Here is a 15,032-nt window from a genome sequence, read left to right on the forward strand (position 1 = left end):
TCCAGCTCCCTCAAGATCTTAAAGTTAGTAATTATATTCAATGATGCTCACGAGAGCTTAAGCTAGTACGCACGACATTTCCGAGCTCCGTCTAAACTATTCTGTTTACAGTCTGGCTTGCTGCGATTGGCTTTTTGTTACTTGCAAGCCAGCGCAGTAATAACTTAAACTGTTTGATGTAAATAAATGAGACGTGAATAATAATAATAATAATAATAATAATAATAATAATAATAATAATAATAATAATAATAATAATAATAATAATAATTGCCAACGAGTCAGGCCTTCTGAAGACAGAAGGCCTGGCGAGGCGGCAGCTTATAGAGCCGCGAGAAGATTTTTAGGCGGACGAAATCTCAGAAGCGCTTCAAATTTGAGTGTAATGTAGACCAAAAGCTGTAATGTAGACCAAAGCGATGAAATGTTGACCGTAGCGATAACCAATGAGAGTTAAGCACGAGTACGCCGCGTGATGTTTGCAGCCGCCCGATCACGCAAGCTTGGCTCGTTGGCACTTTAGCGACAGCTATAACTAGTAATAATAATAATGGAAACTTTATCTGTCTTCGAATACAGTTGTAATTCTCTCTACGTATAGGCAATTAACAACTGGTTACTTGAAATTGAGTGATATACTTGTATACTGCTGTATTTACTAATGAATCAAATAAAAAAAAATTAAAGTTTTATTAAGTTTGGGCTATTCCGAATCTTATTTCTACGACAGAAGATAAAATATGTCGCTCAAATGGCTAGATTTATCATTTTTCATAATGTTGTTGCTTTTTGTCAATTCCAATATCATTCATCATTTCTAAGAACGTGGAGCATAATAAAAATAATAATAATAATAATAATAATAATAATAATAATGATAATAATAATAATATCAATAATAAAAATAATGATAATAATAATAATAATAATAACAATAACAATAACAATAATAGTAATAATAATAATAATAGTAATAATAATAATAATAATAGTAATAATAAAACTAGTAATGGCGGACCATTAAACAGGAAAATTCCAGTTAAAATATACAGTTGTCTTTTTGAAATCAAGGCTTAAAAACTTTGGTCGCTTAGCGTTTAGTTCACATAGTATTGAAATCCAAAGAAATATAAGAATTGATTTTCTAGTCACAGTGGCACTTAAAGGGGTCAAAAACATCTAAAATTCCTACTTGCATCCCTAGCCCTGGTATTTCGTGATTTTACAAGTGACTGATAATTTGATATACTATCATGACCAACACATTCTCTTTTAGTTTTGGTTTTCGATAAACCATTCATTATTTATAACATAATTAGGATAGTACGCGCACTCTCATTTGTCAATAGCTATGTTTAGATGAGAGTATGGAAACACGGCTGTGACATCACACGAATTTTGATTGGTTAGGTATTGTTAGACGCGCGTTTTTATTGGCTGGTAGGAAATATGAGCATGTATCAAGAAAATCCTTTGCAATCAAGAAGTAAAAAAACAGCATTTTCCTTCATTTGTCGAATTATCTTTGAGGAATATTTTATAAAAGCAAGAGAGGACTTTTTGTCGTGTTTCTATAGCCTCATCTAAACACTCGGGGAAGTTGGGAGAATTCTCGGCAGTTATGCAAACCCGAGACGCATAACCTCATAACCTCGCGTTAAGATGAGTCTATGGAAACACGGAACACATCCTCTATTGCTTAAGCTTAGTATATTAAGGACTGTGTCTACTATTGTTATTGCGCATACGTTCTTGCTAATGCAGGGATTTTTTTGTGCGAATTAAAACTATGCGAAGAAAGCAGAACATGACAAGTGCTTTTGGTATCTAAAAAGAAAATTGGAAGTAGCTATGTATTTTTCAGATATAATTTAACCTCAATTTTGAAAGAACTCCGTACATTGCTCTGTATTCTAAAGTTTTTTACAAATATAGTTGATAAATTGTCTTTGAAAAAAATTCTTTTGGGATTTCAATAACACTTCGATTAAGATTTGCTTTTCCGCATATTTATAAGCCAGGCGAAAACACTTATGAATTAGAAGGCACCGTCCTTAATATGAATTATTATTAAAGCTCTTGCCTAAAGTTAAGTGTTAGAGGCATGCCCTGGTTTTGTTAACTGATCATTTTTCTTCTTTCGTCAGGGTGCGGGGGAAATTACACCAAGCCAAGCGGTGATATTTTCTCGCCATATTACCCGAACCCATCCTTCGAGGCTGTTGATTGCGAGTGGGTTATCTCAGTATACGAAGGAAACAGAATTGCCTTTGGTTTTAATGAATTTGATCTGGACAGTGATGACAATTGTAATGTAGAGTATGTGGAACTAAGGGATGGTGGATTGGAGTCCTCCGATCTGTTGGGACGATACTGTAAATCTGCACCAATGGTAGTTATTGGCTCCCAGGAAAAAATGTGGTTGAAGTATCACTCAGATGGTACTGGAAGAATAGGTTTTGAAGCCACTTGGATGACCATGGCACAAGCAATAAAACCAATGGAGACCGAATCTGGTGATGTGGACGATCTGAATGTCATTGGACCCGTTCCTCACCCTCCGAGTAAGTTAATTATCTTAAACTCAAACTATCAAATTCACGTTTACAAGAGTGCCTTGGGTGTTAGTTATGCACCTGTCAATGTAAATGCCGCAGGGAGGGGGCAGGAGTGCGGACAAGGGACGGGGATTTGACAATTCTCAAAGAATTTTAATAAAATTCCCGAGGGTGGGAAACTAACGTCAATCAAAAGGGTCAAAAAAAGCTCCACCCTGGGGAAAAGAATGTCAACAAACAATACTATAATACTCTATAAAACAAATAAAAGAACATTTGAAACAGGGTATGTTCATGATTTATATGTTCAGCATGTCGAAACAGGTCGAATAAGTGACCCATAAAATACTCTGACCTTGTGGTGGAATTCGATGTCAATCAGATGGGAACTTAAGGATAACAACTTCCTCGAAATAGACGATATCTGCTTAGGCCCCGTTTTAAACGTCGCATTTTACATGTGCCGAATCTAATGCAAATGAGCGAAAACAATAGATTTTTCTCATTTGCATTATATTCGGCACATGTAAAATGTGACGTTTAAAATCGGCGTTAGATCACAGTTTAAATTATTGGATTATGGCGACGAAAACAAATAACTCCAACAGAAGTGTGACCTAGGGACTGACTTAGTAACCGCGTTTGAATTGATACCAGACTTTTTTTGGTCAAAGTCAAATGTCCCGAGCCCGGGGTCGCTTCGCGATCAAAAGCCCGACAGGTGGGATAGTCTCAGGCATCAAATCCCCGCTTATTGCCCGCACTCGACTCCCCCCCGCGGGATTTTTACATCGATAGGTGTATTACCACCCGAGTTCGCCCTTTAAGCAGCACCTTAAAACGAGAACGGAAGGCGAAAACACAATTTTTAAAAAGTTGTTCTTACGAAAGCACATGATACGTTGTAATCAAATCACTATGTTTTAGGATGTGATCTTACCATTTAACCTGATTGTAACAGCAAAAAGCTCCGTACCAGAACAATTTGAACGTCCACCATTTTGGAACCCATGTTGAGGGCTTGGGCGCATAGCATGACGTCACCGCGCCCATAGGGAAAACGCGAGAATTTCAAAAGTTCAGAAGTCTAGTTCAACTCCAAAATGGTCGTGTGTGCTGTAGTTGGCTGTTCAAACAGAACGGTCAGAGATTCCAAAAGAGGGATAAGTATCCATCGACTGCCCTTAAAAAATAAGCCGCTTCTTAACTCTGGAGAGGCTAGTGGGTATTAAAAGGGCAAATTTGCCCAAACTTAGCCAGTGCCACATTTGTTTTTTGAGCACTTTCAGAAGGAGTGCTTCAAAAGTTGCTGTAACCTCAATCTATGGCCCGGCAGAAAACGAGATGCTGTATCGACAGTATTTCCTCATCAGCAAAAGAAAACAAGAAGGATTGCAAGTTGAGAGACGACGAGCATCCCCGGCCCTTTCATATTTGAGTCCCCCCTTCCCCCCTCCCTCGGGGGCTAAATTGTGTGACAGATTTTTGCCTTGACAAATCACAAATCACATGTAACCACTGGTTAAATAAGAATTGGTTCATGCTTAGGGTGCGTATATCAAGTTACGGATGCGCGCGGGAAATTTGGAGAGCAAGAGAGGAGCGAAAGAGTTGCTCGAGGCGCAGCCAATATGCACAACTAAAACAATGAACCAATTCTTTCATAACATAGCGATAAAACATGTTTTATTTTAGATTGACTACAAAGGTCTCACAACGCTCGGTGAGGGAACACAAACGATCCTATTAGCTGGTTAAAAACACACCACAAGTATTCGATATTCAGTCCAAAACAAAAGGCATCATTTCGAGGCTCTGGGGAACAGACTCATACAAATCCTTGGTTTTTGTTTAGGACTAAATTTTAATGTATCGAAAATGGGCTTTTCAAGAAAATGAAGGATTCGCTTCTTTAATTAAAGACTAGCTCCGTGAGCGGGCAAGATGAACCAAGTCTCGCGCTGTGATTGGCTACCCGAGTGGGCAAGATGGAGCTATCTTGCCCGCTCGGGATTTCACGCTTGGTCCCGCAAGATCAAAGATCATTTTTTGGTGTTTTATCCCATATAATAGACCGTATTCATAATTGGCGGTCAAGAAATTATTCTTTTGTCTTTGTGCTAATCATCCTAACTAGCCTCACTTTGGAACAAAAATTCTTTGGAATTTTCCTCGTGTTTACGAGGCTAGTTAGGATGATTAGCACAAGGACAAAAAAATAATTACCTAGCCGCCATTTACGAATACGGTCTATAGACCTTTCATTGACCAGGTGTGAGGCCACGGTGGTTGGATATTGGCTTCGTTCTATTTTGGCGTGTTCATGGACCGAGACGAAGTCGGTCCATAAACACGCCGAAAAAAACAAAAAAAAACGCAAAACTTGGCCAATATCCAGCCATCTTGACCTCACGCTTGGTCAATAATCCATGTATATTTCAAATCCAAGTGTAATTCACCGCGGAATGATCCACCATGGGAAATGATATTGACCATGGTCATCGTGTCACCACACCTATTATTCTGGATTCAGTTCATTCAAAAGGTACGATATCCCAAAACTTTCTTTCATCAAGTATAATTATTCCATGAGTGCGCGTTGAATGGATATGAGATGGTAAATAGCCAACGAGGCGCGTAGCGCCGAGTTGGTTGGTCTCATATCCAACCGAGTTGGTTGGTCTCATATCCAACCGAGTTTGTTGGTCTCATATCCAACAAGCGCGGCGAATGGAATAATTGTTTTATTAAATTCCTTAAACTCCAAAAGTTTGGAAGTACGAAACACGAGCGAAAAAGGGGAGAAAATCCTAGCGAAATCGAAAAAACTTGATGAAGATGCGCTGTTGTGTAATACCTAGTGGTCAGACAGACGCAAGCTCATCACAAAAACATTTCTTACTTTTTTGCGTACATCTAAGCTTCGAAATTGATCCAAGCTTTCCACAAAAACGTTTTTTTTTGCTTTATACCAGGAGAAATTTCGCTTTCTGGCTCATATGGGGTAGAAACTTAGCACTTCACATTACACTCTAATCAGTCAAGACTGTTGAAAGATAAGTGCTACACGGCCAATGTTTGCAAAAACGTAATCCCTCCTTGTACTTGTATATGTTCATTGCCGTGACTTAACATCATCAGTTCCCGCTGCCTGTTCCTGTCTGACCTCGTAGTTCAGTCGGTAGAGCAGCGGTGATCTAACCCGAAGGTCGTCGGTTTAATTCCCACCCTGGTCAGAGTTTTTCTCTGTCCTTGATTGGGCCATATCCATAAGTAGGGCTAATGCTCACATGGTTCATATGGGGTAGAAACTTAGCACTTCACATTACACTCTGATCAGTTAAGTCTGTAAAAAGGTTTAGTTTAGCAACGCTAAGCGCAATCATTTACCATATAAGGTCAAAATAAGGTATATGAGCTGATAACCGAGATTGAGTGAACCAATCAGAGCACGAGAATTGCATAATCCGAGGTTGGGAATTTAATAAAAGTGATTATTAAATTCTCAACCTCGGATAATGCATTTCGCGTGCTCTGATTGGTTTACTCAATCTCGGTTATCAGCTCATATACCTTGGTTTGACTTTATATGATAAATGATTGCGTTAAAGTGCTCCTGTGACCAAAAAATCAATTCATATTTTTCTTTGGATTTCAAAACTATGTTAACAAAACACTAAGTGACCCACGTTTTAAACCTTGATTTCAAAAAGACACCTCTTTATTTTAACTGGAATTTTCCTATTTAATGGTCGGCCATTACTAACATTATGTTCTTGAGAGAGCTGGATCGAGGAGAAAATGACGTCAAAGGCTCACTAGTTTAAGAATGCAATACGTGTGTACGCCGCAGAATTAATATGCAGCACGGGGGTTTTGGGCTTTCAGACTTTTAAACTCACGCTTTGCATATATAATAAGCTGCGATCACACGCTGAAATTTTAAGCTAGTGAGCCTCTGACGTCACTTTTTCCTGGATCCAACCGACTAAGGTCCAATCGGTCAGTTTTCAACGTGAGTAATGGCGGACCGTGAAATCCAAAACTTACACTCAAAGTAAGCGGCCTTTGGATAAAAATCAAAGCTCAAAATTTTGCCAGTCAGGTGTTAAGCAAACACACTTTCAAAATCTGAAGGAAAAAAGGAAGTGGTTTTTTTGATCACAGGTGCACTTTAAGCGTTGCTAAACTAAAAATATTTTCGCTGGAATGCGAAATTACTCTTTGAATAAAGCCAAAAAGGAGCTAAAAAAACTTTTTCTGTGGAAAGTTTGGATCAATCCCGGCGTTTAGAAGAACGCGAAAAGGCAAGAAATGTTTTTGTGATGAGCCTGCGTCTGTCTGACAACAAGGTATTACACAACATCGCATCAGTTCTCATCAAGTTTTTTTCGATTTCGCTCGGATCTGCTCGCTTTTTCCGCTCGTATTTCGTACTTCCAAATTTTTGGAGTTGAAGGAATTTAATAAAACAATTATTCCATTCGCGCTTGTTGGATATGAGACTGGTTATAGCCAACTCGGCGCTACGCGCCTCGTTGGCTATTTACCATCTCGTATCCAACGCGCGCTTATGGAATAATTGTTAATTATCTAGTCTTTTTTGTACGTGAAAAAATTCCCGAATTACTGATGGAACAACTAATATGCACACCTAATGCGCAGAACAGAGCAGATTTAAAGGATTTGCAATGATCGGGCTTTCTCCAAAGTTCAACACAAGACCATGAGCAAGTGACGGTTCCAAATTGCAGAAAAATGAAAAGGCCGAAGTTCAAGTAATACCTCAGAAAAAAGGAAACGATTACCTCTCTTAAAATCCACTTTGAATGTAAGTTAACCAAAACTTGAAGATTGTAATGATTTTAATCTTTCTAGAAAAATGCGGGGAAGCAGTTGGAATTGAGAGTGGTGAAATCAAAGATGCCCAGCTGTCTGCTTCTTCCTCTTGGCGGGGTATAAATTCGTTTGGTGCACACAATGCAAGGCTTAACAGTCAAAGGTGGCCGCAGGGATGGAGTGCAGATGTGCAAGATGAGAACCCGTGGCTCAAGGTCTCTTTTGATGTGGACTACGTGATCAATGGTATCGCAACTCAAGGACATGGCAACATGGTTTTTAATGAATGGGTGGAAAGTTATTTTGTTGTCTGGCTTGACATTAGGGCCGGTGAAGTCTACTATCAAGAAGACGGCAAAGTTAAGGTATTAGTGGCCCTTCAGTACAATTAGCTGCCAACAGAGTACACTTTTTTTTTATAAGAACCGTTTTTGAAAGAACGTTCAGGCTGCGATTAACCAAAATTTTTAAGACTCGCTGTCGAACGGCATGCTTTGCGCACATTTGTTCATGTTTTTATTCTGCTAGAGAGAGAGAGAAAATAAGTGACAATTTGTGTCCTTTCTCGTATTTATAACTTAAAAATGCGCATCTGATCATAGTCATGTTGAGATGCACACTAGAAATGAATATATTATTATTATTATTATTTTAATTATACTTTCCTACAAGCGAACGGAAGAGTAATTGGCTTGAAGAATAGAAATGTATATTTCCAAGAAATAAAGCAAAGCGCAGCTCTAGCACTAATATATCAAAGATAATCGGGTCCGCTTCGCGACAGCAATTCAAATGTAAACCAGACATCGATAACGGAGGGTGTAAACTTCAGGTTGCACGTTGCAGGTCATTGTTTTACCATAGCCGAAACAACCCAAACTTTTACTAATGCTAACATTAGGCCTAAAAAAAAAAAATTTAAGCCCAAGATTAGCATTTTTGTAAAGTTTTGGGTTGTTTCAGGTTTGTTAAAACAATGACCTGCAACCCTGCAACCTGCACTTTACACCTTCAGCATCGATAAAGTACATTTGTTATCTTTGATTCTTCGTTCTTGTAAAAAGGGTTGGACGTTTGCTTTTTTTTAATGACAATTTGAAGAGGAAATACTATTATTTTGTTCGATGCTTTACAATTTGTGGCAAATTAGTTGTTTAAAAGACTCTGCTGCAACTGTTGCTAGCGAATCACGTACACAAACAGCTTGCTCATTTTGCGGTCAATACCAGGAAGGTTTGACCCCGACATAAGCTTTATAAGACACCGTTAACATGGCGAATTCGCGGCCGATATATCAATAACGATTAAGTCAACAAAAGTACCGATTATCAATAACATTTACTTGTACATTCAAGGCTAAAGGAGTAATAACGCCATTAATATAATACTAATCCAGCATTAAATTCGAACAATATGCCCCCGTTTGCGACGGATTCAATTCGACGGTCAGTGGAGGTTTCGTGGACCACGAAACCTGAGCGGAGGCGCGCTATGCATGCTGTTTGACATAACAAGAACATATCCAGGCTGAGACTCACTAAGAACGTCTTTATTTTGCTCTTTTGTTTTTTGTTTTTGTTTTTGTGAGTAGTATAAATAAAAGTTAAAGAAATGTAAAACTGTAGTCTAGCAGGACACTTGACTCAAATACTTAGGGAAGTTTTTTAACATTACCAATGTGGTTTTCTTTTTGTACGATACACTGAAGAACAATTCAGTTTGTAGTCGAACTTTAAAAACATGTTAACAACGTTTTCAGGCTCCCCGGCCCCAAAGTTATATAAAAGGGAATGTATTCAAAGTAAGACATAGTTATTCTTAAGAAAAGGAGTTTGCAAAGTATTAGAATTGAAATGGTGATAAAACAATGAGGGAAGAGACTTGGGATTGGTTGCTCCTTTGAGTCGACAACTCGACGGGTGAACTTGCGTAATTATTAGTAGATTTCTATAACTTGCATGCAAATGGAGATTGTGTCCTCTTTCCAATTTCCAGGTATTTGATGGCAACAGGGATCACACTAGTGTAGTACATCATGCATTGAGAGAGCCGTTCATAACAAAACAGATGACCATCCGACCAATTGCATGGAAAGAAAACGTCGGCCTTCGAATGGAATTGTATGGATGTCCACTTGGTACGTATCTTTGTTATACACCACAATTGGGGTCCCCTTTCAGCATAACTGTCTTTTTCGTTTGTCACAGGCACTACGGACACATAAAATCCATTACTTATCTTGTAGTTTCTCTGAATTCAATATCACGAACCGTTTTTTTATCAGATGACTGTCAAGAACCATTGGGATTACAAAACCAAAACATGAAAGGCGTACTGACGGCATCGTCGGTTCGGGGGGACGATCAACAAAAATCTGGTTCAGATAGCACCGCACCCAGTTTGAGTCAATTGCCCCATGGATGGACTGCTGATGCTGAAGACCTGTCCCCGTGGCTTCAAGTTAATCTTAAAGACCATTTCATCGTAACGGGCATTGCTACGAAAGGCTATGGAGGGAAAGTTGAACAATGGGTAGAGACGTATCGATTGTCTTGGAAAAATGGCGAGGGAATTTGGCGTAACTATTCAATACCTCATCGTGTGGCGACATCAGAAGTCCAGTGGAATACCAAGGTGAATACCTTTTACGTTTTAATGCTTTGGACTTTGACTTCTAAGTAACTGAATGCTTCCATGTTACAAAATGATGTCAGTATGGCTCGGAATGCTCAGCCGCAAATGTTGCCCGAACAACGTCCATAAGCACCCCACACAAACTGAAGGTCATTTTGAGAATTTATGGGATTATGGAAAAGTTTGAATTAAGCGCGACATGATGCTAAAAATGTTCTTGTTTTAATCTGAAAGTTTATGAAAGAGATGATGTTGTTTTTTTGCGCTGTTTATGTGTGAATTTTAAGTGATGTGGATGGTTTTGCGTTGTTGCGTGATTACCATGTTGCAGAATAAAATTAGCAACTGATTTAAATTATAGTTTATTCAAAGTTTTAAATGCAAATGTTGTTAAATCTACCCGTTATATTGTTCACCTGACAAAAAAGTGTGCTTTAATTGGGTAAGAAACTTAACACGATTTGGCACGGGATATGTGACCCTCGTTCGGTGAAACGCGTGGTTGAAATTTCGCCCTCGCAACCGACCACTCCTGTTATGAAAACCTTACTTTTCTTAAAACTTTAATACTTTTTTCGCTTGGAGAATTCTCGAAGGAAAAGGCAATTTTGTCTCTCCTCAGAAGATGTACAGTTTAGTGCAACTTTTATCACATTTTCTCTTCTCGCCAAAGACATCTTTTGACTGCCATTTAATTATTAGTATTGGAAAGGCCGTTTGACTAAAAAATTGGAATGGAAATTGAGAGTGAAGTTCAAGTTGGACCCTTAGGGTCTTCAAGATGCTTATTACTTCATTATTGCTCAATTATTACTAATTTATTCCAGCAAATGCTATTCTTGCCTTTCACTGTTTTGTGATTAATTTTAGCTTTACGTGAATTTATAACTCACGTCTGTGATTACTTGCTTTTCATTAACGCCTTCCAGTCGATAGTGCTTTCCAACGATTTTCAACTACTAACGTTTTTTCAAAATACATTTCAATATTTTGAAATACGACACCAAGGGCATCAATTTTTTATTAGAATAAGTGATCGTGTAATCTTTTGTAACCTCCCTCGATCAAAGAAAAGAGAGATTGCAGTGAAATCTTCCACTCTCTTTATTTTTGTTTTTTCAGATATTTCATGGTAATAAAGATGGGCCGTCATTAGTGTCTCACACTTTAGGGAATGCCATTAGGTCGAGTGTTATCCGTATTTGGCCCATAACAAAACACAACCTTGTTTCCATGCGTGCAGAATTGTACGGTTGTCTGGCAGGTATGTCAAGTGGGGGCAATTTCGTTCTCGTTTTGTTTTTCACGAATCTGTTCTCTTTATTATGATACGTACACCATATAACTGGAAACAAATATTGAACTCAAGGACTAATCCCATCGTCGAAAAATGTAATGGAATTTTATCTGTTACGTCAAAATAAGCCAACATAGATATCATTCAGATGATATCGTTTCCGGTTTCACTTGCTGGCTGTATCAGTGGACATTTTATATATTTCAAGGACGATTTTTCATACTGAATTATCACAAACCCTGTATTGATTCAAATTTTCCTAAATACTTTTGTAATGAAGAATGACCTCTCGTTGTAATATTTCCCTTTGTTTCCATGGATACCAGAGTGCAAGATGCTTCTTCGTGTAAGAGGTTCCTTGAAACATTTAAATATAATATCGTTAACATTCTTGTAATGATATATCCGTGGGAGTTTAGTTTTATATAGTCCAGAATTGATGCTATTACCTCTTGAATACTCCACTAAGCGACAACAGTGGTTGAGGCACTGTACCGGAAAGACCACGGTTATGAAAATTTCATCTTAACGTTAGATTTTCCATTTGCATTTCCCCCTCCCCCATTCAATGTTGGAAACGGAAAATAAAGTATTGGAGACATAAAAATGGCATCAGCAACATTGTTAGGGGGAGAGAATTAGATGGTAGGCTTGGGGGGTTGGGAGGAATTTGTCCTCAACATTCCAAACCAAGGTAAGTATCTCAACCCTTTTGTCGCTTATTGTTAATTGATGTCATCCTGTCAACAGCATACCATATCGAGTGGTACGGCATTGTCCAGCATTATATTATATTGGGACTCCTCGCGGTTTGGTCCTGTCCGCGCACTATGTGGGTGGACAAAAATAATGTCTCTCCACCTTATGTCGCTTATTGTTGATTGATGTAACCCTTTCCACAGAATCAGCACTTGATGTTACTAATTGTACATCTTCCGGCGCTCGTATGAACGGTGAATCAAATCCACCAAGCAAAAAAGACTGTCATTGGTTTGTCACTTCATCCAAGGATTCCGGTACCGTGACTCTGAAGTTCACGAATTTCGATTTTTCAAGAAGCGACCCCACCTGTACTAAGGACTTTGTTGAAGTCCGAAACGGCCTAACTGAACACGCACCACTTATTGGGAGGTACTGTGGTAGCAGTGTACCCTCCACCATACAATCCTCCGGGAGTGGCCTCTGGGTTCGTTACGTTGTATCTGGCGAGATAAAGACCAAGGTTGGCATGACTTATGACGATGGACCATATAAGATTCAACCTGGAAATGATGTAGGAGGACATAAAGGTATTTCATTCTTCTCCTTCATTATTTCTAGAATATGACATGCCAGGAGAAAAAGCCAGTGGTAATTTGAACTCGCAGTCCCTACCTCAACTCCAGTACCTTTTTGATATCCAAGTTTAAAAAATGCCCTTTACGGACTAAACATCAGGGCCCAGTTGTTTGAAGGCCGGTTAACGCTATCCCGGTCCGCGATTAAAAATAAATCGAGGCTTTAAATTTGCCCTTTGAAAGTACTTCAAAAACTTATTTATGCTCAAGATATAGGAAATGTAAGTCACAACGCAAGGGCAAAAATCTTTTGGGAAATCCGTATTGGTTGCTAAATAAACTAGAATAAAGGTTCACAGTAACCAAGGGTTACTTTAAGTGGGCTTTGAGAAGCTGGAGCCTGATTCAGTTTTGGCTTTTTAACTGAGGAATGTTTCGTCCGTGAATAAGTACGATTTATCCAAGGTTTATTCAAGTAGCTACTACCGTCGGTTATTTGAGAAAAAAATAGGTGCCAAACGAACAATTTCGGTTATTTTGACGTTACGGCGATCGTTAACTATGTCTTGGCTTATTTCCTAATCCGGTTTGAGCTGACTCTCATCATGGTGGATTTTGTTACTCTCTGAAGGTAGCATTTCATTTCATATTGATCAAATTAAAATTTCGGTTTTTTATTTTTTATTTTTTCCACCATAATTAAGGATGTGGAACCCGAACATATCCCACTCCTCCCAGTCAAATCGAAAGAGACGTTTCCAAGGAATGGTCTGGACAATGGCCCTGGCATGTTGCTCTTTTGCTGATGGGACAATCCGTACAGCAATGTAGTGGGGCTCTGGTAGCCTCCCGGTGGGTGCTCACGGCCGCTCACTGTTTCAGAAGGTTAGTCAGTGCATGGGTCCTTTACAAATCAAAAGAAAAAAGTGGTGGAATATTACTAACCTGAATGCTTGTATTTATTGAGGAGAGTTTGAAAGTGTTAGGTTGAATTATAGTTATTCAGTTGACGCAATGAAAATATGTATGAAGTGTCCACAGGCTTTCAAACGCGGGCTAAAAGCAAAGGCTTTAATCGACGTCAAGCCTCTCGAGTCTCAATACGACTTTTAATTTTGTTAGAATTAGTTAACTGCTTTCTCGGAGAATATCATCCTTAGCCTGATTTTCTTTTTCTTCCAAAGGAAAACAGTATGTGCAATCAGAATACTCATTCGGTATAACGTTTTCTTTGCAGGTTTAAACAACCCTCTCAATGGATCATTCGCTCTGGAGAGTTTGATCTCTCCCTTCATGAGGGCTTCGAGCAAGACGTACGAGCCGAAACGATATATGTCCATTCTCAGTATAAATCAGAAACAAACGAAAATGATATCGCCTTGGTTTATCTCAAAAGACCAGTGGAGATCAACGACAAAGTGGGCGTTCTATGCATGCCTTATCAAGGGTTTGTTCAGCCTGGTAGCTCTTGTGTAGTGGCGGGTTGGGGATCCCCATCTAATTTCTATCGCGGCTCCGCTCCTTTAAGGTCACAGATCGTGCCCGTGGTATCCCGTCAGCACTGCAACAAAACCAGTTCCTATGCCGGTCTCGTCAAACAAAGCATGATTTGTGCAGGATTTGAAGAGGGCGATAAAGACAGATGCTACGGCGATGGGGGAGGTCCTCTTATGTGTCCAGATTTCCAAGGAAAGTGGTTCGTTGGGGGAGTTAATAGCTGGGGTCAAGGCTGCGGAATTTCTGGCAAATATGGAGTCTACACCTTGACTGAAAGCTATCGAGACTGGATTGACCGTCACATGCAAGACAACTACTGAACGTCCGTGTCCAGGCAATTGAAGATTTTCGTGATCTCTTCTCACATTCAAGCGATGACTCAATAGGCTGAGAGGCTGAACAGTTTGCCCTGAGTAAAGTAGAGCGCAAGATTGGACAAAGCGCAATTCGACTGGAAGCAGTATAAACTCCTTACAAAAGCTTGTGGCCAGATATCGCTCGCATCAATATTTTAAGGCAGTAAAGTACTGCATCTTTTTGTCTATTACGACCACAATATTCCATACAATCAAGTTCAACGGGTTTGACAAAGATTACTATTTTCAGACCATGCAGGTCATTTTTTTTCTTCCGCGGATAAACCTTACTGAACACTCACATGGGCCCCCTGTAAAAAGGGTAGGACTCTTGAGAGTTTGATTGAATGCATTGTACCTGTAATTTGTTTCTTTTCATCGAACGATAATCTTTGACTATTTCAATCAACTGGACTTAACTGTGACGCAATCTGCCGGATTAGTGAATAGATATTACCACAAAATATTGTAGTATCTTGTCAAATAATAGTAAATTAAAGACTTTTTCAAGTGGGTTTTGCGAAATCTATCGGGAAAAGATCCCTTATATTTTTTTCAAACTGCCCAGTCCTGT

At 39.1% G+C, this 15,032-nt stretch overlaps 1 protein-coding gene across 1 annotated transcript in view; it reads left to right on the forward strand.

Moving 5' to 3' along the window:
* The window catches only part of LOC138045735 (cubilin-like), a 32,316-nt gene extending 17,333 nt beyond the window's left edge, over positions 1 to 14,983 (forward strand). The window contains exons 7-14 of the mRNA XM_068892374.1: positions 2,148 to 2,564; positions 7,437 to 7,762; positions 9,393 to 9,534; positions 9,682 to 10,031; positions 11,154 to 11,295; positions 12,231 to 12,617; positions 13,310 to 13,490; positions 13,843 to 14,983. Of these exons, the coding sequence (XP_068748475.1) occupies positions 2,148 to 2,564; positions 7,437 to 7,762; positions 9,393 to 9,534; positions 9,682 to 10,031; positions 11,154 to 11,295; positions 12,231 to 12,617; positions 13,310 to 13,490; positions 13,843 to 14,422 (2,525 nt within the window). The 3' untranslated portion in view covers positions 14,423 to 14,983. The remainder of the gene's footprint in view (positions 1 to 2,147; positions 2,565 to 7,436; positions 7,763 to 9,392; positions 9,535 to 9,681; positions 10,032 to 11,153; positions 11,296 to 12,230; positions 12,618 to 13,309; positions 13,491 to 13,842) is intronic.
* The last annotated feature ends 49 nt before the right edge of the window (positions 14,984 to 15,032 follow it).

This window comes from Montipora capricornis, chromosome 1 (assembly GCF_036669925.1).
Source record: "Montipora capricornis isolate CH-2021 chromosome 1, ASM3666992v2, whole genome shotgun sequence".
NCBI classification, from domain to species: Eukaryota; Metazoa; Cnidaria; class Anthozoa; order Scleractinia; family Acroporidae; genus Montipora; species Montipora capricornis.